At 48.9% G+C, this 25,812-nt stretch overlaps 5 protein-coding genes across 21 annotated transcripts in view; 2 read left to right on the top strand and 3 right to left on the bottom strand.

Moving 5' to 3' along the window:
* Window positions 1-5,989, bottom strand: part of LOC122378856 (prolow-density lipoprotein receptor-related protein 1-like) — a 143,406-nt gene extending 137,417 nt beyond the window's left edge. The window contains exons 1-2 of the mRNA XM_043360445.1: window positions 5,843-5,989; window positions 4,321-4,507 (exon numbers count right to left, since the gene is read on the bottom strand). Of these exons, the coding sequence (XP_043216380.1) occupies window positions 4,321-4,489 (169 nt within the window). The 5' untranslated portion in view covers window positions 4,490-4,507; window positions 5,843-5,989. The remainder of the gene's footprint in view (window positions 1-4,320; window positions 4,508-5,842) is intronic.
* A 281-nt stretch (window positions 5,990-6,270) lies between these two features.
* On the top strand, window positions 6,271-8,793 carry LOC122378854 (armadillo repeat-containing protein 1-like). 3 transcript variants are annotated; one of them, XM_043360434.1, is made up of 2 exons: window positions 6,271-6,467; window positions 7,196-8,793. In XM_043360434.1, the coding sequence occupies exon 2, from the start codon at window positions 7,216-7,218 to the stop codon at window positions 8,218-8,220; it is 1,005 nt and encodes a 334-aa protein (XP_043216369.1). In that variant the 5' UTR covers window positions 6,271-6,467; window positions 7,196-7,215; the 3' UTR covers window positions 8,221-8,793. The 3 variants fall into 3 exon arrangements, with proteins under 3 accessions (XP_043216369.1, XP_043216371.1, XP_043216370.1); XM_043360436.1 differs by having other exon boundaries at window positions 6,287-6,345; XM_043360435.1 differs by having other exon boundaries at window positions 6,301-6,557.
* Window positions 8,794-8,890: 97 nt separating this feature from the next.
* Window positions 8,891-18,529, bottom strand: LOC122378852 (28S rRNA (cytosine-C(5))-methyltransferase-like). 6 transcript variants are annotated; one of them, XM_043360428.1, is made up of 9 exons: window positions 18,213-18,529; window positions 15,403-15,583; window positions 14,800-15,064; window positions 12,336-12,469; window positions 11,871-11,993; window positions 11,328-11,443; window positions 10,800-10,972; window positions 10,251-10,408; window positions 8,891-9,908 (listed from the first exon to the last, which is right to left on the bottom strand). In XM_043360428.1, exons 2-9 carry the CDS (start codon window positions 15,547-15,549, stop codon window positions 8,997-8,999), a joined length of 2,028 nt encoding a protein of 675 aa, XP_043216363.1. In that variant the 5' UTR covers window positions 15,550-15,583; window positions 18,213-18,529; the 3' UTR covers window positions 8,891-8,996. The 6 variants fall into 6 exon arrangements, with proteins under 6 accessions (XP_043216363.1, XP_043216366.1, XP_043216365.1 ...); XM_043360431.1 differs by having other exon boundaries at window positions 18,197-18,218; XM_043360430.1 differs by lacking the exon at window positions 18,213-18,529 and adding an exon at window positions 18,187-18,205.
* Window positions 18,530-18,773: 244 nt separating this feature from the next.
* On the top strand, window positions 18,774-19,994 carry LOC122378829 (protein ALP1-like). The gene has a single exon (XM_043360361.1). The coding sequence runs from the start codon at window positions 18,774-18,776 to the stop codon at window positions 19,992-19,994; it is 1,221 nt and encodes a 406-aa protein (XP_043216296.1).
* Window positions 19,995-20,176: 182 nt separating this feature from the next.
* Window positions 20,177-25,054, bottom strand: LOC122378855 (transcription factor Adf-1-like). 10 transcript variants are annotated; one of them, XM_043360437.1, is made up of 6 exons: window positions 24,694-25,054; window positions 23,283-23,419; window positions 22,913-23,063; window positions 22,524-22,599; window positions 21,560-21,614; window positions 20,177-21,205 (listed from the first exon to the last, which is right to left on the bottom strand). In XM_043360437.1, exons 1-6 carry the CDS (start codon window positions 24,699-24,701, stop codon window positions 20,865-20,867), a joined length of 768 nt encoding a protein of 255 aa, XP_043216372.1. In that variant the 5' UTR covers window positions 24,702-25,054; the 3' UTR covers window positions 20,177-20,864. The 10 variants fall into 10 exon arrangements, 7 of the variants coding, with proteins under 7 accessions (XP_043216372.1, XP_043216374.1, XP_043216375.1 ...); XM_043360439.1 differs by having other exon boundaries at window positions 20,177-21,202; XM_043360440.1 differs by having other exon boundaries at window positions 24,784-25,052.
* Window positions 25,055-25,812: the final 758 nt, after the last annotated feature.

The following is a 25,812-nucleotide window of genomic DNA, read 5'->3' as shown; positions in this document are numbered from 1 at the left end:
GACCATTGACCACCCATACTTCTCAGCCTACCCATCCCATTGCACACAACTTTTCTCGGGTATATCACCGCCGACCCACTTGTCACCAACCGCACTCCTATCACGCCCACATCCCGAGTATGTTTTCCCAGTGGTGGACCACAAAGGCCCGGCCGGCCAGCTCGTATCGCGACCGTGCCGTCACAGAGACGGCGCCGACAGACCGCCACGTCCGGCGACAGGCCCAGAGACGGCCGGCGACCAGTGCGCGTGCAACTGCGGGCCGCCGCGCGTGCAAACGATGAGCCGAGCGTGCAGATGGGGTGAGCCGCCGGCGGCTGTGGACAGCGACTTCCCTCGATAGCTCAGTTTGCCAGAGATAGCTTGCAACCGACGTCGGGGCGACAGAATAAAGTGGTTCGTGCACAGTACAGAGACAGGCACAAAGGGCCGAGTCCGCCTACAGCTTACCACGAAATTATCTAGAAAGAACCGTTTCTGTAGCAATCAGCAGCCCTCACCAAATCAACCACAGAGCGGTTTTTAAGGGGGCGTCTGTACTGCTGAGGTCATTGACGCCCGCACCACAGTCCGTCCTAGGGTGCAATCCATTTGAGTTTTCACATACAATAGCCATCCCTGTCAACAGCATCAAAGCATTCAAGATACTTGAATGTAAAAAGAGCTGTCGTGGCCTCGCCTCTCGATAGCATTGTCAGTGGCAGCTTGCCCATCGGACCCGGATCCCGCAAGGCGCCAGTCAACATCAATAGCGATCTAGTTTCACATATTCAGCACAGAAACCGATTGATTCAGCATAGTAATTCCCTAGGCCAGCACACTGTCAGGGCATATTATCATCTGAAGCGGTGCTGCGCCTAGATCTGAGCTCAGTTTCGGCTCAACGAATCGCATTCGTCGGCCAAATCAACGATCCAAGGCGATTTCTGCTCGCGAGACACTCTGAACTCGGACAGGGGCGCCTCTGGCTCTGGCACACTGTTCAGAGGGTACATTTACACAGACAGTGTCAGTATACTCATCACTCAAACAGCATTACCAATACCTTCTACGACTGACCAGAGTCCAAAGTAGAGCGGTGCCCTCGCTCCCTTAGCTCAAACAGCGTTCACTCAGTGACATAAGTCAGCTTTGAGCGATGAAAGAATGCCACCCATGACATCAGCGATGCATACCAGCATACCGCCAGCTCAAATGCCTATCACTTGACCCCATCCCGCTGATCTGTAGCTCAGCTATAAGACAAATGCGGTCCATCACTGCCGTGTCGTGACCGGGCTCTGCCGAAAGGCGGCAGTCACCGCTCCACTGCCAGCCGTTCCGTCTCAGTCTCTGCACTCGTCGCCCGCCCGCCCAGAGGACAGTACTGCCTCCCGGACTCTGTGGGTGGCCGTTCCGCGCCGCGCCACGCCGCAGAGAGCCCCAGGTGCAGTCCGCCTCGTCCGGAGAGCGAAGCGGACGGCCGGCGCACGTCACACAGACATCGGCCTGCCGTGCAGCTCGGTAACATGATTAGCCGCGCTCTGCTATTGTGGGCAGCCGTTGCCGAAATCCCACAATTGCTTATGATCGCGTAAATGCCGGTTAGCGGCCGACCGCAGCGCGGTCAGCGCCGACACGTCCTGCTGATTCTGAGCGGCGGCGCAGTCTGCAGCTGCCCTATAATTCGCACTTGTTTATAGCCAGTTCGGAGAATTCCCCCGTCATCCGACATTGCTGGTCGGTGAAAAACGCACCAGGCGGCCCGCAGCAGTGACACGAGCAAACAAATGGAGAGTGCGTGCCGTCCCTCGGACAACAAAAAGGTCCATCATCGCGCCTCGTGCACGGCCGCATGTTTACTGCCCCCTCGGGCGGCAGGTATGTGCTAACGACTGACGTCTACGTACAATATTAAAGTCACTGTCGATGCCGTCAACCACTGGAAGACTAGTTTGAGGTCGATCAGCACTACCGTCGGCGTCTACCGTCGTGCGTGTGTCACTCAGGTGTCGTTAAATGAGACACGCAGTCCCAGGTGTCGTCAGGAGGAGCTTCTCCAAACATATTTTAAGCCGCATACGCATGAGCCGTAACAATCAACGGTTTGTGACAGCTTTCAGAAACCGCAGGCCATTAGCAGCAACCAGCAGTTGTGGACGCAGTGAAGTGCAGGGCAATGGGCCGCTCAGGTTCACGGAAAAATGCCAGGTAATCTTGCGAACATGCAGCGTGAAATTTCCCACATGATGCAAATACTTCCCACGGAAAACAAGACCGATCTGGATTAAATCGTTAACTCCACAAGAAACCGCAAGTGACAAAACTCGCCTACCCCAAGGATGGAAGTCGTCAGTTGGAGCAAACTCCTCGTACCTAATATGTTTGGCAATCACGTTCCTGGGTAGAAATATATAGACACGCCCACGTAACACACTATCTGCCGGGTGGTAGCGAACGAGCCGATATCGCACAGTCCAACCACGGTGGAAACGTAAAATGGCCGGAGGCCTGTTAGGTCGCGCCCACAGGTCTCCGGCACGGCGTCAACTGACTAGTGGTGTCAATCGGAACTTGAATCTTCGAAATCCGATTTTATCCAATGTCCAATTCGGAATTCGGTTGGACAATGCCAGCAGGCTTTGGACAACTTTGGACAATCGCGCCTTGCTATATCTCAACATTTTTATAAAGTAATCGTGTTTAACATTGACTGGCTATTAGAAAGCTCAGCTTTCGATATGATTACCACTTATGAGCTGGTAACGATATTAAAAGCAAATTAAATAACGGTGTTGAGTGTTAACTATTGCGTAGATGTCGGACATCTGTGGACAAATGGCTGGCTTGGACAATTTTGGACGGACAGTCGACGTAAGTGTTGGACATTGGACGTACAGGTCTCGCGAGATTAAGCGGTAGGTTCCGTAGTTCCGTGCAACTTTGACCACCAAGGGCAACTTTGGCCCACTCCTGGAAACCGAATTTATTTTGCCGTAACGTTTTACACTCAAGGGAAAGTGGGGTAAGACGGTCAGGGTAGGCTTCCCTTACCGTTTTACTTCACTTTCCCTTAATTGCAAAAAGTTACAGCAAAATAAGTTCGTTTTCCAGGAGTGGGCCAAAGTTGCCCTTGGTGGTCAAAGTTGCACGAAACTACGGTTTTCACTTTTACATTTCCGGCTATATCTCAGAAACTAATCGATCTACGATGAAGCCATTTTACACGATCATGGCCGGCTTGTTACCCAACAAGTCGATTGCAGCTTCAACACTTAAAAGCTTAAGACGACGAAGATATAGCCTGAAGTACACTAAATTTTCTAGGTGCAAAACCTACCGCTAAAACCCGCGAGACCTGTACATTGGACATATGTTTTCTGAAATTGACATCACTACAACTGACACAGCGTCGTCCGCCGTCCCTGTCAGCGTGCACTCCGGTCGTTTCCGAGAGAAACCTGCGCTTTTGAGAAGAGGATAGCCGGCTCGAAAAAAAAAAATGGACAAAGAAATCGTCATAAATTCACAGATGTAATGCAAACGATTCATGCACACATGTGCAGAGCCTGAACGAGCTGCAACATGCTGGCTCTCTGCTTCCACGCAGGCATTTCAAAAGTTCCAAACAGAGCGTCTCTCGAATCTGTATCTGACATAAGGGCTGAGACACAGACAAGACAGAGTAGGGTCTCTCCAAACGCCTACGATCGGCACTTGGTGTTATCAAGCTCATGGTGTATGGCGGGCTCTCAGAACATTCAGAAGGCCTGTTCCAGCGCCTCCAGAAACCTCCAGAAAGCTCCAGAAAGCTCTAGAATCCTCCAGAGAGCGTTCCAGCGCCTCCAGAAAGCTCCAGAAAGCTCTCGCCAAAGCTCCAGAAACCTCCAGTAGCCTCCAGAGAGTTGAGACGTCCAAATTTCTCTGGAGGCTCTGGTCTACAATTATGGTGCACATGTGACAATCACGAATGTAAACAAAGGACATTTGACTGATTATTTTACAACTTCAATGTAAAGAAAATTACATTGCTGCAATTTTATTTATCTTTTTAACTAAAATTGAAAACAAATTTTGCGTTTCAAGAGAGAACGATCGTCATTCCTTTGGTATCTATGACGCCAATCTCCAGAAATCTCCAGATTGCGTTCCAGCGCCTCCAGTAAAACCTCTGGTAGAGCCTCCAGTCAAGAATTTCTTCTGGAGGCGCTGGAACAGGCCCAGAGGGATTGCCGGCTTCATCCATATCAAACCCACCTCACTAGCTCACGGTACCCAGGGCACGTGCATGTGGATGTGAGGATCGTTGATCAAAACCACGGAAAGGCGTTGGGTACTCACCGGACGCGGAGCTGGTGGCAGCCGTGGTGAAGTGGGTCGGAAACAGGGGAACGTCGAACGGCAAGGGCTGTCTGGAGCTCCACCGGCCACTGCTCTGTGAGAGGCCACCAGCCACTCCGGACACCACGGCCAGAGTGGCCGCCAGCACTAGCAGTGGGGGCCGCCTCATCTCAGCAGCATCCCCTGCCTGCAGAGGAAATGACCCAGAAGAGTGATCAGGTGTCTCACGGACAAAAACCATGTAAAGGCGAATAACAACAGTGGTCCCACCATGATTTAGCATTTGAATTTTAACAATTAGCTAATATACCTAATAAAAATATGGATGGCACAGAGGCATACATATCTTTAATCTTGCATTTTTTATCAAATTCATTTATTAAGAAATAACCATTTCAGGGCAATAATTGCTTAAAGGAAATAGTTCACTTTCACGAAATTATTTTTTTTGCAATGGATTTGTGATTTTTTATGTTCAAAATGATCAGCAAAGAAAATAAAACCTTTTTACAGCAAAAGATTATTTTCTATATTTTTGATATAGGAAGAACTTTTCAGTTTCTGTAAGGCACCGCGATCCAGTATGAAAAGAGCATGGGTCCCCGAAAATTCTTCAGAACTAGAAAAATTATCGCGGCCACCGGCATTTGGGCGATCTGCTCGTGCTTTTGTTACTGGAGCGCCTCACTGGAGCGAATTTCTCTAGAGTTCTCGTAGATAATTTCTCTAGTTTCTGAAGAATTTTCGGGACCCATGCTCGTTTCATACTGGATGCGAATATATGCAAGGCACACATCCTCAACGCAAGACACATTTTTCGGGACGAGAAATAGAATATCTTTGCCTAGGGTGATCGTTGGGCTGTAAAAGCTCCTGATTTATGCTCGTCTCAGCCCAAGCTACGGAACTGCTATTCCAGTTCAAAACCCATGTTAAAATGTGAACTATTTCCTTTAAATGGATAGGCACCTTCCTTCCAAAAATTACCCGATTTTCATTATTCTTCCTTGCTGCGCTGTTTTGAAAACTACTCTTGTTCTAGCAGCCATTAATTTATTCACAGTCAATGTCACATACAAAACTTACTTGATTAAAGTCAAAAGACAATGCCATCACAATCTCAAAAATGATAGTGAACACAGGTAATCTCTAAAATGTATCGTTTATTATATCAATATCAAAATAGCTGGAAGTTATTAATTTGTTATCAAAGCAACACATTTGTATCACAATCCTTGTACCAAATAAGTGCACAGGAAATCAGAATTCAACTGATTTCAAACTAGGACACTGACACAGGAGAATCAGAACGCATAGCCAGAATTGGAGTAGTGGTAGTGCCACCAATCACACCAAAGTTAACATTAACAATGCAATAGTGTTAATAATTGGAGCCGAGCTGAAATAAATCGTGACAAATTGACGACTAGGTATAGCTTGGAATAGTAAGGCCGCGCGGCCACAAATTTGTGCATCATCCTTCCCTGTTCCTGAATTATTTGCGCTATTTTTTGGACATCACCTTCAAGCTAAGTTGCAGACGACGATACCGTCAACCGATGTGTACGATTTTACGCGGTTCTCAGCGCTAAATTATTTCACTTTACACTCTGCTTCCCAGCTAGTGCGACACAACCACCCACCAGAAATATCCAGCGCGAACTGCCAATTGTTGTAAATAAATCGGCTTTTGCAAGTTGCAGCCAAGGTTTGACTAAATAAAGGACGATTTGCTAGAATTCCTAAAGCAGTTTTTTTCTTGAATCAATGACGTCTTATTTTACTGTCTAGGTTTCAGAGCTTTTTTATCTTTATAAATGATTACATTATAAAAATTGAATACCAGTAATACCGTTGAATTTAAAATATGACATTTTGTAACATTTTTAACAACATTGAATAAAAATTAGACTTGCTTTGACGTCATCAAAATACGAAAAATTGCACTTCGGTATCCTTTGAAATTGCTTTCAACAGCCATCGATGCATTTAGACATTTCTAGCGCAGCTGTTTATGCAATATATGTACAATTCGTTTATTTTTTCGTTCTTTTCCGCTTGCTTCTTCGATCTAAGGGCTAAAGTAATTTTTTTACGTGTGGAAAAGATCTAACAAAAACTTCTATCAAATATTCAGGAGTTTGTTGGTATGTTTTTACGGATAAAATCATAAAAGTTTAATTGCGCAGTTTTGGTCACAGTGTATGTTTTGGTGTTGACAAAGATCATCTGGGTTTGTCTGTTATTACACCTATATTGATATAATTAAATATTAGCTTTAACATTTCTGTATTAATATAATACAATTTTACAAAAGGTTATCCCAATAACCATGCATATGTCATGCTGGAAAATTTATTGTGCACTTGCAGTTATTCCGACTTTGGTTGTTGTTGATCTTATGTTGGGGTTCATAGGTTAGCAGCAGCCCATGCACCTCCTTTAAGTCCCTAGTGAAATATTTTATGTGATTTAGATATGATTTTGTGGCTTTGGCTGCTATTTTTATAGAGTGTTTGTCAAGTAATGATTGATTTTTACACATTTCAACACAGGATATATTGATATTGATGATCAGGAGACAGGAATTAATTGCATCGACTCAGATGCATTTAAGCTCTGACATCACTTAAAGTATAACTTTTAGCTGAAAATGGGACGATGTATTGCATAGTAAAATGAGATCTGGGCTGTGGAGTGTGGGGTCATGTGTATCATGTGTATCATGTGGTCATGTGTAAGAATAGTCAGTTGAACCAAGACTTTAGAACTCCAGCTGAGCATGACAGTCTATTGCATCAACAAATGTAATCACATCGGGCTGTAAATGATGTGTTTGTTGAATGACTTACCTTCCCATGCATTTCGTTGGCAGATAGGTAGTCTGGTACAGTCATGGCATCTGAAAATAGCACTGGTGGTGTGGCCACTGACCATGACAAGAACAGTGCAAGTCTGGTGACCACTGATGCCAGCAGCTCAGCTGGTCCTGCAGTGTCTGCCTCTGAGAGCTCGAGCACAGAAGTCGCCACCAGCAGCGGTTCTAGCTCCGCAGCGCCGGCCGCCGGCAGCTCCGGCGCTGAGAGTATGACGCTGCGCACGCTGCAGCAGTACCGGCTGATGGCCGCCGACCCGCAGAAGGTGGAGCCGCTCACCAGGGATGGCACCGTGGCGCAGTTCCTCGCCTACGTGCTCGAGGACCGCGACGAGGCGATCGTGGTCGAGGCGCTGCACACCATCGTGCTGCTGTGCGCCTCCAGCAGCTCGCGGCGCCAGCTGGCGCGCACATACGGCCTCGAGCCGGCGCTCCGCTGCCTCAAGATGAAGGACTCGGGCCCCGAGGTGCTGGCACTGGCAGACCGAGCGCTGAGTGAGCTGAACCGGTCCGCCGCGCCGCCGGCCGCGGCAGGAGCCACCAGCTCGCCGGGCGCGGCACGCGAGAAGCCGCGGCCGGCGCCACGACCTAAGCACAAAGTGGTGACGCTTCATGTGACCGGACTAGTAACCGATGGAGACCGGGAAGAGCTCGAGTCGCTGCTGGTGCGAGTGCGCGGCATGATCTCCATCGTGTTCGACATGGGCCGCGGCCGGTGCACGTGCCGCGTGCGCGACCACGTGACAGTGGGCACACTGGGCTCTGCGGTGGACCGCACAGAGTCGATGGCCGCCTACCAGGTGGTGCGCGGCGCCGACGGCGACTCCGAGGAGCTGGTGCCCGTCTCCAAGCGGGCCAAGGCGCTGGAGCGGCCGCAGGAGGAAAAGCTGCCCGAGTATCTCCCAGAGGATGACGGAGACGCACCGCCGGCGGCCAACGCCATGGCGCCCGGCGGCTTCTTCAAGCAGGCCAGCGGGTGGCTGTCATCGGCCAGCTCGTACCTCAGCCAGTCGTTCTACTGGTGACGGACCGGCCGGTGACAGAGCGTTCCTTGCCAGAGACAGAGTGTTGGTAGTCAGCGGTGGCCGCGGGGCTTGGATACCACGTTGTTCTAGTTCCCGCCTCTGAGCCGTGTTTCAATGGACAATAATGATTGGGTGATACGGACTGGCGCAGCGCAGTGGCACGCGGTGCTGTTATTTATCGACGGGCGCGGTCCAGGCGGGACCAGGGCCGTGCTCCCGAGCCAGTCACATTGTTTTAAACTGGAGAGGGACGTGGCAACTGTGTTGAATTGTTGACGTGCGTATGAAACTCGAAATGCGCATTGCTGCTGGCGTCTCAAGTGTGCACGACATTCTCGTTTTATACGAAACGTAGTCAGAAGTTAGTGTTCCTTTGACGCGATACCGACGGGCTTTTCGCTCCGTTTTGTCGCCGCACAATGCCATGTGTTTGTGTGTATGTGTACTCCCGAGCTCCCTTGATGCAATCGACGATGTGTGAATGACACGCTTTCGAGACGAGTTATGCGACTTTGCGATGGGGCTACCAATCGTGTGTGCAAACTAAACCAATATAAACTTGGGTACCTATCAGACAAGTGATTTTTCTGGGACTGCATACATTGATACGATATTACAGCGAATAATATGAACTACCGACTGCGTCAAATAGTAGCGAAATGTATCAAAAGAATGGTCACAAATCTGTATTCATATTTAAACAAAAGACGGACTTTTCGTCAACGAAAACAGCCTCTGGACACGTAACACCTCGTAGAAAGAGCTCTCATCTTAAACTACTTAGCGAGGGCGGCGGCGTGCTTCAGCCTGTTCCGCCTCTTCTTTGACAGCCTTCCCGATTTCTTGTATTTCCCAGCTTTGAGAACTTTGGTCCCTGTTCCCTCGCTTTTGCGCCGTTTTGCCGGAACGCTGTGGGCTGCCTCCTTCGCATCAGCGTCACTGATTCCGCGTTTCTCCCGTCCTCTCTGGAACGAGATATCTTGAACTGACGCATCACCTACTTCGCTCGCCTTACCGTTACTAGCTCGATTTGACACCTGCTGGTTCGACCGCTTCTTCTGTTTCTTCTTTTTCCGGTTTCCTTCTACAGGCTCTTTTGTTTCCAACGAAGCACCCGTCAGCGTTTTCTCACCACCGGTTTCTTTTGTTGATTCTTCGTCACCCTCACTTACCGACTTCTTGGGTTTCTGCTTCCTTTTTCTCTTCTTTTTTGCTTCATTTGGAGCACCATTGAACTTCTCGTTTCCTGCCATAGGCGAGGGTTGTTTCTCTGCGCCTGCCTCCACCAGTGCTTTGGCGCCAGCGTCGCCTCCCTGCGATGACTTGCTTAGGCTCCTCTTCTTTTTCTTCTGTTTCGGTGCCCCATCATCTACATGCCCATTCATCGCAGGTTTCGGATCTTCGCCTTCCCCGTTAGCACTGATTTCCATCACGCTATCCGCACTTTTCCTCTTTTCGCCTCCCTTCCTCCTTGCTTTCTTCCCTTCCCGCCCATTCAAGCCTTCTTCGCCTTCCGGAACCTTCTCGAAGGCGGCCACGAAGAAGCCGTGACAGAGATCTTCTGTGGGGTCGGCGCGGATGCACAGTTCCCCACCGGGCAGCGTAGTTCGGGCACGGCCCCGCCAGGTGGCAGGCGCGGCGGCGGCCAGACGCCAGCCCGGGTGGGCGGCCAGGGTGTCGGCCACCACCTGGGGGAGGGGTTGGGTCAGTCGAGGGGACAGTCGACAGAGTACGAGAAGAAAGAGCATAAGTCAACACAGGAAAATGGGCGCAAAATAACCTCGGCGATCGGCGATCCCCAAAGCCTAAACAGAGAAAGATTTCCGTATCGTTAATTCGAATCACTTCAAGCACGAGGTTAGTTAGAGTTTACATGCCAGTCAAAAAGGAAATGAACCTATCAAAAAATTATGCCATCAAAGCAGTACCTTTTTTATTATCTAATCCTGTAGAATCCCACCATACAACCCTTATCCCTCACGTGCCGCCCCGCCACACCCAGCACTGACGTCCGCCGCAGCCGGCCGCACCTGTTCGTTCTCCTGTTCTGTGACACTGCAGGTAGAGTACACCACCCTCCGTACAGCCGGGAAGCTGAGCGCGTGCCGCAGCAGCATGGCCTGCAGGTTGGAGAGCCGCCGGAGCCGCTCCTCAGAGGGCGCTTCCTCTGGCTCCCTGCTCACCATCCCTAGGAAAGAAAAGGGGTCGGTTAAATTTACATGACGAAAGGGTCCCCATAACCATTCATCTGACGATTATGTACTCGTGACAACCGAATATGCGTCTGACATAAGAAGACCGAAGGCAAAGAAAGCCACAAAAACATCGGTGCCAGAACAGGCTTACTGACCGCCAGGAGAGTACCCTGCTCAACAAAAGGGTCCATAGAGTCTATCAGCACCCATTAGGCCACTGCTAACCAGGATGGTCCTGCTCATTAGAAGACCGGCCCTCCTGCTCACCAGGGGGTCTCCTGCTTACCGGGAGTTCTCTGCTCACTGGATGGGTGCCCTGCTCGCCGGGGGGGGGGGGGGGGGATCCATGCTTACCAGAAGAGGTCAGGTCACCTATGTACTCACCAGTGCCGGAGCAGGAGGGATCCAGTAGGATGGCGGTGACGCGCGGGTGGTCCTCCGGCCGCAGCTTCAGGAAGTCACCGTTCACCAGTTTGACGTTAGAGACACCGGCCTTGGTCAGCATGGTCGAGAGGGTGCCGAAGCGGGCCCGGTCCCTCTCCACGGCCACCAGCGTCCTGAGGCGGAGGGAAGAGCAGCGGAATACGATTAGCCGAGTGAGGCGAGAGTTCTCACGTCGAGTCTAGCTCGTCAACTTAGAGTGTTTACAAATGCCTGACAGGGTTACGAGTAAGACACTGTTGAGATGCATCAAAGGCCAGGCTGAAGACAGACCGTTACTTTCCGTTACTACAGGCCGTTAAGGAATGCCGGCTTCAAAGTTCAAGCCCATTAAAGCGCCCAGCTGTCGACTTTTTCGCCTCTTTCCGCTGTTCAAGCTCGCCAGCTCGCATATCTCGACAGTCGAGCAGTAGTGCTACACTGTCTCCAGCACTCTTCCCCACTGCCCTTTTCTTATCCCAGCATACGTACCCCTTGTTCTCCATCATGGCCGCCAGCTGCGATGTCTTCATGCCGGGCGCCGAGCACGCGTCAATCACGTACTCCCCGGGAGTGGGTGCCAGTACCACCGGCGGAAGGCAGCTGGCCTGAGGGGGAGCGGGTGTCAGGCGTATGGAGGGCCGACTGGTGCGCTGAGCCGCCACCAGAGGCGCTGGGGTCTGGCATAGTACAGCTGGGTGGATAGCACAGCTGAAAGTTCATTCTGAGGATATTTTGAAGAACGAGCTATAAATTATTGATTGTGAAACATCGCTGGGTAGAGCGTATACACCTGTCAGGCAGGCGAAGAACTTCTCCAGCAAGGAATATTGTTTGCTAAAATACACAGTGACTAATAGGTTGACCGTTCTAATCGTGCGTGGTTTAACACCAGTGTTTCACAGTATGGCTTTCAGCTGGTCGTCTGTCGATCCCGCTGTGCTAGTTTGGTTCAGTATGGTGCGCACTGCTCGTTTGCTTGCTCCGCCGAGCTCGTCTGCTCCAGTGCAGCTGCACGCACTGCGCGGCTCTCACCTTATCCTGGAGAATGAGCTGACCGCCGCGGTACAGGGGGTGACGGTGCAGCTCCGTCCCCGGCGGGAACACCAGCAGACAGGGCACGTGGAGGTCCACCAGAAACTGGCGCTCAGACAGCGACTGTCCGGCAGACAGACAAACAGACAGACATCGTCAGCGGCGGAGGAAATACCAATGTCAGAAATGGAATATAAGTGGTGAACAAGGCAGTTCGGAGCAGTACCGGCATCGCGGATTGGCACCGGTGATGCAGGTTTGGAGATAAGGGTTCTAGCGACCAGCGGTTTGTTTTGATACACCCTGAATCCTCCTCCCCCCCCCCCCCCCGCTTTTAGACAGTCAGAGAGACTTCACCTTCAGACTCGGAATGGAACGTGCCAACGAGGGTATTTACCGCATCCAAAGTGCCGGTTGCTGGAACCCTTATCTTAAGACCAAAAGTACAACCCACACTGAACTGACCTTGACCTGGGAGATGAAACCATCATAAGTGAGGGTGGGCGGGTACTTCACTCGTTCCCAGCCCTCGGTAGTCAGCTGCTGGATGACGTCATCAACAGTGGCCAGCAGAGTGTTGACGCGGGCGTAGCGCGGCACTGGCGAACACGAGGACAGGTGCATATGGTGAGCAAGGGACATCAAACACTGTCCACTCTCACGCACGACCAGGCCCAAAACCACGGTCCTAACCCATCAGTATAACGGCACTTTGAGCAGCAAATCTTTTATCCGCGTAATCAAACATGTCTTGGTGACTTTTGGGCTTGATAGCCAGTGCAAATCTAAGTTATGTGACAAAGGTCATGGCAGCGGAGGCTTGGCTAGCGTGGTATTTGTAAAACATTTTACATACAGCGGCTTATCTCCAACGTAAGACGAGGTCAGCTCGTATCTATTGAGCAGCACTGACCGGCTATGCTCAGTACCCACCACTGCCGCCGCCGCCGCCGCCGCCGCCGCTGTCCGGGGCCCGGGCAGGTAATAACGCCGTCGTGTCATCGACTCTTCATCACTCAGCGCTCTCCTTCCGTCAATACAGCACCCCCTCATCCCGGGACAGCGCCGACCACCGTCCCATCCCGTTAGGAGGACGGGGAGCGGACAATAAAGGCCGGGTGTATCGAGCCGATGGAAGTGGTTCATAAGGATATTACATTCAACGACTGAATTTTAACATCGCCGAGAAAAGAGCAGGTATTTAATACACGGGTGGAGCAGATTAGACAGGAAAGAGTGCCTATCCAGCAGCTATTTAGCAACAGCCGTTGTGGTGCAGCACTCACATTTATTCCCCACACTCATTCGTCAATATCAATCTAACGCAACGACTACTAAGTACCAATGATACAGCAAACTAGCAAACGTCACAAGACGTTACTCGATCTCGCCTCCCTCACCTCATAAAGGCGAAGAGTAATTATGCATATCACCGATGCTCTAACAGCAATTAGGAAAATAGCGCAGGAAATTTGACGCGTCACACAAGTCCAGACAGTTCCTAGGCCTAGCTGACCAGTAAAGACCTTTTTTGACAGCGTTTCCAGACATTCCTAGAGACCACATTTTCACGTTAAATTACCAATATCTTACCTCTTTATGTGAGGAACGGACACAAACAAAATATCATCTTGAAATTTATATAACCTTATTCGTCACTAATCAAATATCCGTTCATTAAAACACACTCACTGAGGAATGTTCTAACGCGTAACGTAACGAATTGAAGCACTCAAACAGCACGAACATCACCTAATCGGACCAAGGTGTTTGGAATCTGTACATCACCATATACTGCAATACATTACTGGTGGCTCGCAAATACTTACAAATAATTACCCAGTTCACTACAATCGCGCTCATTTCCGTAGTCACATCACTTCCATCGGACATTGGTCTGTCACTCTTATACTGGTCAGGCATATCAGCGAAAAACACTTTCGATGTTACCCACTGGAGAGGGGTCTTGCACACCGATCACCTTCACGCCCGATACACCAGAATTAGGCAGTAGCTCAGCGCACGGTCCTCGGACTAACGGCACAGGGCCAACGCCACCACTGCCAACGAACGCCTGTGGCGATGGTGCATAAGCTCAGTTTGGCGCTTCAACGACTCCGATTCAATCCAAAGTCACCGCACTCATCACCTCACCGTCAAACCGTCAGTGGTTTTCACGAATTCATCAAATATCCTTCACAACTCTCCCCCACTCGTTCGCTTTCAGCGACCTATCCGACTCACTCCTGCTTCTGTCGACTGTTCAGCTCATCCCTCGTGATCTCGCGCGGTGCCGCCGCAATCTCCGCGTCCCTCACCTCTTTGTAGGCGCCCCAGACGAACATGGCGATCAACACGTGGACGGTGACCACCGCGGCCGCCGTGCCCCACAGGTAGGAGGTATCCTTCACGGCAAAGTGCTGCTCGGCCACGTGGATCGCGCCGTAGAAAGCGACGAATGGCAGCGTGAACATGGCTACACTGTAGACGAAGAGATTGAGTAGCACGTTGGTGCGCTCGGTACGTCGCTCGATGGACGAGTGCATGAACCGGTCGGCCGAGCCGCTCGCCATCGCTGCTACGGCGAGTTACCGGAGGCAGAGCGAGAAATGCAGAGTGCAGGGTCGGTAGAAGGTCAAAGACTTTCGCTCTAGAGGACTCAGCTGATCGTGGGCGACTATTTCTTTAGCAGCTTTCGCCTCTTGTAGCTCTTGGTTAGGTTTGTTGCAGCCTGTCTCTGAGCTGGGTCAATACGGAGACGGATTTCTTCAGCCTTGTCAATTCGAGAAGGAACGCAGATGTCCCCTCCCTTCACAGATGCAGCGGGAGCAGCAGCAGCAGCGGCGGCGGCGGCGGCGGGCTCACACCTGTAAGTGAAGCCGGTGTCAGCGGAGCGTGCGGCGCGGGGCGCGCGCGGGGCGGTACTCACGCGGGGCTCGGCGGTCGGCGGCCGGCGCCGGCGCGGCGGCGGCGGCGGCGCGCAGTCGGTCGGCGTACCGCAGCACGGTGACGACGGGCCGCGCCTCAGAGCTGAGCTGGCCGGCGCCGAACAGCAGCTCAGCCGTCAGCAGGCGCGCCGTGCTGAGCGCCAGGCCGGGCTCGGCGGCCAGCAGGCCGACAGCCTTCAGCGCCGCGTCCACCGCCGGCTGGTTGTCCACGGCGCGACATACCAGCGCCAGCAGCCGCTTGTACAGCTGTGTGTCACGTGGATGGGCGGGGCGTGGATGCACTTGGTAAAGGGTGCATGCATCGCAGTGCAGAGAGAAAGGTGACTGAATAAGAACTTCAGACCTGACTACTAGACTTAACAAATGAAGAAAAGCTCAGATTCAGTAAAACTTCTCATTTATGTTGTTGAATGTTGACATAGCAGGGTGTGACTGTGAAAAGTTTGACTTATTTAAAAGAAGCTTTTAACGTAGGCTTATAAGGTGTGATTTTGTGTTGTCCAAAACAAGGGTGAAAATAGAAAATATTATTTATTATTGTACATGGGCAAGGACAAAATGAGAAGAGTTTATGATAAACTTACTCTTTCTTGTCTGGTAGCATAAACAAGACTCTTCAAGCTTCCTTTCTTTTCTGCATATGACTGAAGAATTTTGGAACCTTCTTTGTACAAATATGGCAGTTTTATAGAATGATCAGATTTATTTCCTTTTGTTTCACTAGCTGACATGGCACTAAGCTTCTATCTTACTTTGTAGTGTAGTCTGAAAAATAAATAAATAAAAAATAAATACGCAAAGCAAGGAGAATTAACTATCTGAAAGTGTCAGTGTGCAAACTGCATAGAAAATGTGACTATTTAAAGCAACAATCATAATTTACATTTCCCACTCTCCAGCATCACTGCCACACCCAAGGCTGCCACACCAAACCAAGTTCAAATACAACTACTTGTTACTTTTCAGCTCTTATGAAACTAACACAAAAATGTCAAATAGTAATCCCTGGAAAGTGGAAACTGTTATCACAACTTTATCAATAAAGTCACTCAAATATATTTTATTTTAGATGCTAAGAGCTATGGTCAACTGTGAAGTCCATCATTGCATGGGTACATATTGCAGATTTCCACATACATATTGTCAGAACCACATCAATAAAGGGTAATAAATATATAGTGTTTTGGGAATCAAAGCTGCAGTAGGTGTTCGTAATTATGATAGCCGCATAAGTTGAGAATTGCATGGAACTGCGATCATGATGTTCTGGCACAGCAAGTATACTGATCCTGCCCTAATGCAGTGCTGAGAGAAGAATTTAAAGTGCCCAAACGGCAAACGTTCAAAGTTCCTTAAGATTCTACAGGGTGGATAACCTGGCCTGGACCCCAGTTTACCTGGTATTTGTAAAGCAGGCAGCACACTTGTTTTTTGCAACCAAGGAGAGGCGCTGTAGGTTACATTGTCAGTAGGCGGAACTATGGTCAAGCGTACCCATTTTCGGGAACGCATTTTCGTTCCCATGTTTGGGAACGATAAACCCAAATATGGGAACGCCATGTAGGCATTATTTAAAACAAGAAAAAGAACTGTTAAATGACGTCCAAAAAATATAAAACGATCGTGAACCGCCTGATAGTTGTCTCAATATTGTTGGGAAAGAGTTTGATATTGTAAGGCCCATCGTAGTTTCAAATCGTTACCCTATTTCTAAAGCAGTCCATCACCCGGGCCGCGAGCCCAAATTTGGGAACGCTCTCGTACACTGGCGCTGCAAGCGTTCCTTATTATGGGAACGGCGTACCCAAAATTGGGAACGATTTCACCGACGCCTTTCAGGGGCTCTTTTCATTAACAAGCATCACGTCCAACGCCGCAAATTATTGTTAACGCAACAATCATCAGATGACCTTTCCGGCAAGACCGTTGCATGTTTCGCCCGGTCTTCTGCGCTTTTATTCCCGTCGATCTCGCAGCGGGCACGCCCCCCTCTGCAGGATTACGTAATCCACAACGCTCAGCGATGTTCAACAAGGTCTTCCATACCTATATCCACCGTCCGCGCCGAGGGTGGAGACATGTCAAGCACCTGTCTGCTAATCACCGAGAGTTGACGAGCACAAGAAGTATCCAAAAATGGGAACGCTGAATATGTTACACCCTCAAAACACCTAGTCCCAATGAAAATCTAGTTTTTTTCTTTCTTGATGAGTGTAAGTGGCAAAAGGCCTGGTAGGATGGGTACGAGGTATGATCGAAATCAGCATAAAAATTATAAATAAGCCACACAGAGCGACCTATATCAGAGAAATTCCCCCCAAACGATCATGCTTAGAAACGCCGAAGACAAAAACCACGCTCATGACGCTGCTTATAAAACAACGCTAAACAGCTAGCATCCAAATAAAATATGTCTTTCAGGGCTGATAAAATACAGCTGAATGATTTTAAACCACTGAAACTGAGTTTACAACAGAAGTTCGGTAAAATCAATGACGTTCCACGCGGTCGATCGCCCCGACACCAAAAGTCAACAATATTACCTCGGGACTGTCCGCGTGTTCGCTTGCATATGTCAGCATCTGGTGTCGCTAGAATGAAACTTCATAACCAGGCGAAAATTATTATACTTGACCTCAAAATGTAAAAAATGCTTCATTTTCCTTAAAATTGCATGTTAAATGTCGTATAACCCATATTTCCACCATTCTGTCATTTTTAAAAAATCATTAAAAATATCATTCCACGGTCAATTTCCTTGTTCCACGGTCAGATTAAAGATAACTTTATGGAGATTTAGTAGATACTTAAATCAGCGTGCACTTTTTTGAGACGTGATGCACTTTTGAGTTTAGTGGGCGAACGGCCGAAAAATTGCCTTCCGTTCTCATAAATGGGAACGCCCGTTCCCATATTTGGGAACTCCGTTCCCAAAAATGGGAACGTTCCTATATTTGGGTACTCATGACCATAGTTCCGCCTACTGTTGTAGGCTGTAGGTTGTAGGTTTTAGGTGGTAGGTTGTAGGTTTTAGCGGTTTTAGGAGCTTGAACGAAAAAGCTACCGGTGACGCCAGGGTTACCAATACCGTAGCTTTTAGGCTGTAGCTTGTAAGTAATTTAGGTTGTACGATGTAGGTAAGGTTAGGTTCGGTTCGTCTTTTTTTAGAAAGCATCTCTGGGACTCTAATCATGACGATTCCAGTTTGAGTTTATTCAGGGGATTGGTCACATGACTACGCGGGCGGCGTCAGCCGTCAGCGTGTTGTGTGCTACTCCTGTGCATTTACGCTGGTTTTTGCCAAATAACAAATGATATTGAAAAAGGATGTAAGAGCTCAATAATTGTGTGGGTAAAAATCAATTCACTCCGCCTCACAACAAAGCCTACTTACCAAATAAAGGCGAAAATGATCCCCTATCTTCAGCAGCGAACACAAGAAAATGCGTGCGGCAGTTTCGTCGAAAATGCGCCGGACCCTCGTTGGAAGGAATAGAATGCAACCACTAATTAATAAAAACTGGTTTGTCGTTTCGCTCAGAACAAGCTCAGACTCAGGTCGCCGTCCACTGGTTAGGCGCGCTTTCAGCGCCTAATCGTTTAGGCGCTGAATACCATTTTCGGCGCCTAATTTAACGATGACTATGCGATGAATTTGATTTCATCGGGATCCGCCATGATAGCTCAAGGACAATTCGATAAAAAATGCATGAAAATGTAATATAATTTGTGGTAATGCACATCACTGACAGATAAATAATAATTATTTATATAATTAATTGCGCCTTTGACCGTGGTTTAATTTGTGTCAGTTTCTTATATGAACCGTAAAAGGTTCATTAAATTGTTCTTGAAGACAATACAATCTCTTAGCAGGGACGGAAATGTAAACAACGTTTGTTATTGTTCTCACATCAGCTAAAAGTCCGTCATTATTCAATTAACTATTCACGACATGGAGCTAAACATCGCACGAATCGCACTAAGCACGACTCGAATCCGGGTGGAGCAGGAGCGCCGTCGAGCCCGACGCAGGTACTGGGTTGCCGAAGTGCTGCAGAGGCGACAAGCCCGAGGCGAGTTTTTTAACTTGGTGCAGGAGCTGCGTGCCGTGGATCCCGACCGGCACCATGCCTACTTCCGCATGAGTCGGGAGACCTTCGACCTGCTTCTCGCCAAGATCGGGCCCAGCATCACGCGCCAGCGCACCAACTTCCGCGAACCTATCGACCCCGCTCAGCGCCTGGCCGTGACGCTGCGGTACCTGGCCTCCGGCATGGAGTTTTCTGCGCTGGCACCCTGCTATCGCCTCGGCGAGAAAACCGTGCGTGCCATCGTGTACGACACATGCGCGGCCATCATCGCCATACTGGGACCGGAGGTGCTTCCAGCTCCCACCAGGGCGACGTGGGAGCGAAGCGAGGAGATCTTCCGCACCCAGTGGAATTTCCCGAACTGCGTGGCCGCGTTGGACGGGAAGCATGTGGTACTCCAAGCCCCTTCCAACTCTGGCAGCGAGTACTATAACTACAAAAAGTCCTTCAGCATCGTCCTCCTGGCAGCCGTGGACGGTGCCTATCGGTTCGTGTACACGTCAGTGGGAAGCGCCGGAAGAGAGTCGGATGGGGGCATTTTTAGGAGGAGTGACCTAGCCGCCAAACTGCAAGACGGCACTCTCGACCTGCCCCCTCCCAAGGCGATCGATCAGAGAGGCACGACCCTACCAAGCGTCATCGTCGCCGATGAAGCTTTCCCGCTGACGGTGCACATGATGCGGCCCTATCCCGGACGTACCGAGAGCCGGCTGGGAGCTCCGGCCACCATCTTCAACTACCGGCTGTCGCGCGCCCGACGGGTAGTGGAGAACGCGTTCGGGATTCTCTCCCAGACGTGGCGCATCTTCCGGCGTCCGCTGAACGTCAATCCTGAGCACGCCTGCACTATTGTCAGGACGGCGTGCATCCTGCACAACTACGTGCGCGACCAAGGACAGGCGGACAGCCAGCAGCCGCAGCAGGCCGACGCCAGCGGCGAGCAGGTGGGCGGACTCTGCGAGCTGGGCAGGCTGGGCGCCAACAACTTCACTCGGGAGGCCGAGCGCATCCGCGACCAGTTCGCCCGGTACTTCATGGCCGAGGGAGCCGTCCCCTGGCAGGATGCTGCTGTCGGGCAGTGAGGGCGTGTAAGCCTGTCACTTCGTGGCTGGGGAGCCGTTCCGCAGCAGGCTGCTTCTGTCGGCAAGTGAGAGGTGCGAGAGGCGGGAATTGAGTCGTCTTTGACGCCACTGGTGTTGCTCCGTGTGATAATGCTGTTTCATTTGTCACGCTCAAAAACCTGTCATATAAATACAAGCATTTACGGCCTTTGTCGTTTATTGCACGCGAAAGTAGTGGAAATAAATAACATTAACTGTCGCCCTTTCCAACAACCAAAGTCAGATAACCACGTAACGTCCAACTTCAACTTCACAGCAAAGGAGCTCAAACATTTAAACACCAGGTAAACGAATTCACTCCTAAATCAAAACTTGAAAAAGGGTCGCTATAGCGATCAGACAGCGGAAATACACACTACGCAGAATATGACTCAGGCTCAGCAAAGTTCGCCATGGTGGAGGTTGCATGGAGAGGGGACGCATTTGGCCGCATCACATTATCTCAGAATCAAAGGAAGCTGGAAAGACGCCGAACAGGCATTATATAGCTCGCTATAAGCAGACATGTGCATGGATCCGGGAAAATGGATCTGAAATTCGATCCCATGAATCTAGATCTGGGATCCACCCGGATCATAGATCCAACCCCTCAACTTTGTCGAGAGATCCACTCAGATCATAGATCCAACCCCTCAACTGTGTCGAGAGATCCACTCAGATCATAGATCTTACCCATAAGCTCGAGAGATCCGCTCAGATCATAGATCCACCTCTCGGATCCATGCACATGTCTGGCTATAAGATCGTTTTGAATCATTCTGGTCATTTTTTATCAAATATGTGTGAAAAACGTCCCCCCTCCCCCACCCGTGCGAAGGTTATCACCTGCTTTTAATCGGACTGCGCCCTTTTCAAGACTGTAAGAATCTCCAGTCTCGCATCCGCTTTCTTGTCGTCCCTCACACGCTCCATCTCCAACCCCACCAGCTGACCAAATAGTAGGTCCGGGTTACGGAGGTCGCTCACCGCGCGTTCTATGGACGCTATGGCGGCGTCAAGCTTCTCGGCGCCACGAGCACCCGGCCCCCTGACCTGCTTGACTTGGCCGTTGGTGCCAGAAGAGCGCGGATGGCTCGGGCCGGCGACACAGCTCGCTGCTGGTGGCACCGCGGACACCCGAGGCGTTCCGAGGAGCGTCGCAGCTGGGAGGACTCCTGAGGCACAGCTCGCTGCTGGTGGCAACCAGGACACCACAGTTAGATCATCGTGGCTTACAGACGAGCAGTTAAAATACACGCCGTCCTAGGCTCAGATCGATGTATGACTGGCTTACAGGCACTGATAGACACTAGAGTCCTCGTTTGTTACGTTGTTGTCAAATGACGAGGTTATGCTTTTCGGAGTCCTAATGACGAATTTCATGTAAGTTTTGATTTAAGATTATGTCTTTATGCGTTTGGGGTAGGTCAAGTCAGGTCAGTTTAACCAGATGGCGCCATGTCGGCTATCCGTAGTTACAGGTGTCAACCACCAGTGGCAGTTTCGTATTATGCTATGATGGCTGCATACCATTTGAACAAACTCACCAGCACTGTCGTCTGGTAGTTGAGTCTCGCTGCTGTCCTCATCAGACACACAAAGCTGAAACACATGATGATTACGTGAGTGAAGATTGATGCGAGATATTTGATAGGTCACCAAAAATGGTTAGAAAATGAAATTCGGCCAATTGCAAGGTTCGTTTGGATGTTGACTACGACCGAATTCTTCCGAACACCCTAGACCGAATTCTTCCGAATTTAACATTTTTGAAAAACGCCCCGAAAATCACGATTAAACAGCCGCAATAACACTAATTAGCATTGGATCTCTTTTGACCCCTGTACTTAACCTTCGCCCGAGTGCCCGTGTTTTGGCCACACTTGCCAGTTTTGTTTGCGCGCTTCAAGAAAACCGCGGCGCGCAGCGCCGCGAAACATGGTATAGCATATGATACATCAATTTCGCATCGTTTTTGAAAATTTTGACCACAGGTCACGTAAGTTCCTTTTCAAATCTTAGTGATTAATCTGCGCCCTGCTGCTGGTTTTTTGCGAGTATATCAAAAACGTATCTCGGTTACTTTTATAAAACTTACAAAAACCTTTATTTGGGAGCTGAATTCCAATCAGGAATACATTTGGGCATTTCGAATTTCGACCGGCTTTGAAAACTGGTCCAGTAGTCTCGTAAATAACAGGGCAGAGACCCTCTTACTAGCTCCTCTACAGGGCGGAGTCTGGGAATAACAATGGGCCTGAGGAGGCGATTGTTAAGGTGCATGATGACCAAAAGGTTTTAAATGAAACTTGGCAACACTGTTCGTTAAAAACAAATGAACAAACAAACAAGAAAAAAACAATCAATGTAAACAGCTAGAACAGGCCTGTTGCATGTCACGGCATTGCTTTATTAATTTCCAACGAAATCACTGCATTGAAAGGAGTCATGAAACGCCCAAGATCGGATATGGATCATCATTTAGAGTGACCCAGAAATCACTTTACACACCTCATTGGAGTATTGGTTTGTGTAGTAGAATAAGGATTGCGATCCTGTTCCAGGCTGCGTCAAGTTTGTCGTTACCCTGCATAGGAAAGGAAGGAACGTAGCATTTGATACATGACAGGAATACAACAGGTTTTCTAATGGAAAAGTGATATGGACTGGGAGGGGTAAAAAAAAACTCAGAAGTCAGCACAGCAACTAATTAATACGACAGTGAAGCTTATTGCTTATGCTTATTGCTCCAGTAATGGAGCACTACTGGGCAATGTGCAAGATCTGTGCTACTGGAATACAACATTTTTGAAAAAAGACTTTTCATCTCTATGTCCTAATGCAAAGATCCAGGACGTGCACTAAAATCCAGGACATACATCCTACTGCAGTTAACTTACGGTTTAGGCTTGATGGCATCATCCAAAAATGACATTTCCTTTTGCCAGGAGGAGTTCTCTGGTGGCGGGCAGCCAGAGCCACTTGGCAATTGCCTGCGTTTGCGTAGGTGGTAGTCACGCAGACTTTTCCATTTCGATTTTGCATCCTGAACTGAAAAGCAGGGAATAAAATTGGTGAGAGCCTTGAAAATTTATTTTGTCAAGCGACATGTGTTTGTTACCTGAGAGACATCACAATTATACAAGCACCACGGATGTGTAAGGGTTCGCATTTTAAAGCTTAGAACCCAATTCTAAAAACGTGGCAGAGCCTGTGGCTGTTGGCACCATTTACAACACGTACAAGCAAAATATGATGCGTAAGTTTTACCTGATCTCCCAGTGGTCTTTGCCACCTCCTCCCATGCTAGCTTCTTCTTATTTCTGTTAAAGTAGTTGCTGTCCTGAGGACGCCAAAGCACGTCATGACGTCTCACGGCTTCAACTAAGGTGGTGTCACTTGTAGAGCTGAAAAATGGGATTGATCATGTCACATTGCTAACAGAGGCCCCTGTACATCCGCGATACACTGCCTGAATCAGGGAACATCAAACAGACCGATTGCAGAAAGCTCGGGAGTATTATGGTACATAGCAGGATACAGGGCTGAGGGCAGGACACAGAAGGCACAAGGCAGACACTGAACTCAGACTGAAAAAATTCATGGTATCATCGACATGTCTGGCGTAACGGGCGGATTGAGCTGAAATTTCGGTGCAGTATCCAGCGTAACTCTGTGCGCCCAAAAATTCTGCCATACGGATGGACAAAGAAATTTTGGCACAAGACACAAGACCTAGGTAACCTTGGCTAACTTCACTCCCTACGCTTTTGAATCATAAACCATGTCGATGATGGGTGTTCATCCAAATGTTCATCCAAAGCCACACAATATCGGCTCATGAAAGCCCGAGACATTCGGCACAGTGTATGGATTTTTTTCAGTCTGGCACAAAACAGGACAATGAAGGTACACCAGGCACAAATATAAAAAACGGCAGTCGTAAAGCAGGCATCACACTTGTTTTTTTTCATTTTGCAACCAAGGAGAGGCGCCGTACCCAGAGATGCTTCCTTATCAAACCAAATCAAACCTAACCAAACCTGACCTAACCTTACCTACGATCTACAACCTAACCTAGAGCGACACTCCTTGGTTGCAAAAAACAAGTGTAACATCTGCTTTACTATTACCAAAAAAAAAACTACAACCCTGAAACCAAGCTACATCCTAACCAAAATTATGGAAAACACCTGTCCCTAAAAAAAAACTTTGCTATGGTTTTGGGACTGAGGGTTCATTTCAACCAAAAATGCACAGATTTGCATGGCTTACATTTAATCGTGTAGCAAAAAATGGTCATTTTGTAGCATGTGCAGCAGTTTGAGTTGCTGCGTTGCGGAAACAAAGTTTCTTAAGGATCTAGACTCCCGCTTCCCCCTGCACCAGTACCCTTATATGAAACAAACTTCAAAAGGAGATGGAAAATGCTAGCTACATATATGCAGCATTCAAAATATCTTGATCTCACTTTAGAAAAAGTAGGTAGGTCAAGCATCCACAAAACCAAACATATTAAACATATCAGGCTTGAAATGCCTTATAAACATATATTTTCAAGGAAGAAAAACTATTATCACGAAACTCATCTAATATATGGCAAAGTTTTATTTGTAATTAATGCATATTTATGCTTAGGAAAAGAGGAAGATTGGATTTCATTGCACCTGACCTACCTTACCAGCTCATTTAATGCTATTCTGGAGATGTAGGAAGATGATGAAACACAGAACACACACACTGCCACACTCAAAATATTAGCAACACTAACCTCATCTCAAAAATGCTTTTCAAATGTTTTAAATATCAACAAAACACCCGATTGATGATAAAAACGCCGCGGCGTATGCGCGTCAAGGACGCGCTGAAAAGTTGGAATATTTCAACTCGTGAGCGTCGAATACGCGAGTAATTCAGCGCCGACCAGCCGATGAATAATCAGCTGACAACGCTTCATCGTGCTTTAGGCGCTGAAACTGCATTCGGCGCGCAACCCATAGACTCCAATGTTAAATTCAGCGCGTAAATGTGCGCGCCTAACCAGTGGACGGCGGCCTACGGCCCTTGCAGACTCTTCTATAGATGGCCTTGATACGGCCTTGCTCAGACTATTCAAGTTCATTAGATCAAAACTCAAAACTCTTCGAAATTATTACCATCAACCATGAAAAAAATAAAATGCAAGTTTTATCACAAGATAAGATACCGTTACGTGATACTCGCACAGTGAGAAATGTTTTACGCGGCTGCACCCGCGCACAGATGTTACCGAGAGCGTTATATGGCCCTGAGGAGACGTCTCAAACACCGTATTGGTATCAGAGTTCTCCATTATACCGTGGGTATCCGCGTAAAGTGCACCGTCTCTGATTGATTCAGCTACGCTAGAATCTAATTAGTTATACTTATAAGATTTACTAGTTTTCCAAGTCATTCTTGCAACTCCAGGAGACACACTCTATCGGTCCGCGCCATCAGCGACTGGAATGCGCTTCCTGCCTCTGTGGTCCTCTCTACGTCTGTCAATATCTTCAAAGCCCGTCTCGACTCTCACTGGGGTGATGCATCCTTTGACATTCCAGTCCAAGATTCATGACTGTCTAGTGTCTCTAGTAAGGAGCTCGATGAGATCAGATCCCTACAGGCCTTATAGGCCTCAAAATTCTGTATTGGTAAGGTAAGGTAAGGTAAAGTAAGGTAACTCTCGACCTGTAGCATGTGCTTGAAAATTGTTGTTAACTGGCAAGTGACATCTTTACTTGTCATGGAGCAGCACATTATCGACTGATCACATGACGCA

The sequence above is a fragment of the Amphibalanus amphitrite genome, unplaced genomic scaffold (assembly GCF_019059575.1).
Source record: "Amphibalanus amphitrite isolate SeventyFive unplaced genomic scaffold, NRLGWU_Aamphi_draft 000066F_arrow, whole genome shotgun sequence".
Taxonomy (NCBI): Eukaryota; Metazoa; Arthropoda; class Thecostraca; order Balanomorpha; family Balanidae; genus Amphibalanus; species Amphibalanus amphitrite.
Note: the sequence above shows the minus strand (reverse complement) of the source record. Positions and strands in the feature narration are given on the sequence as shown.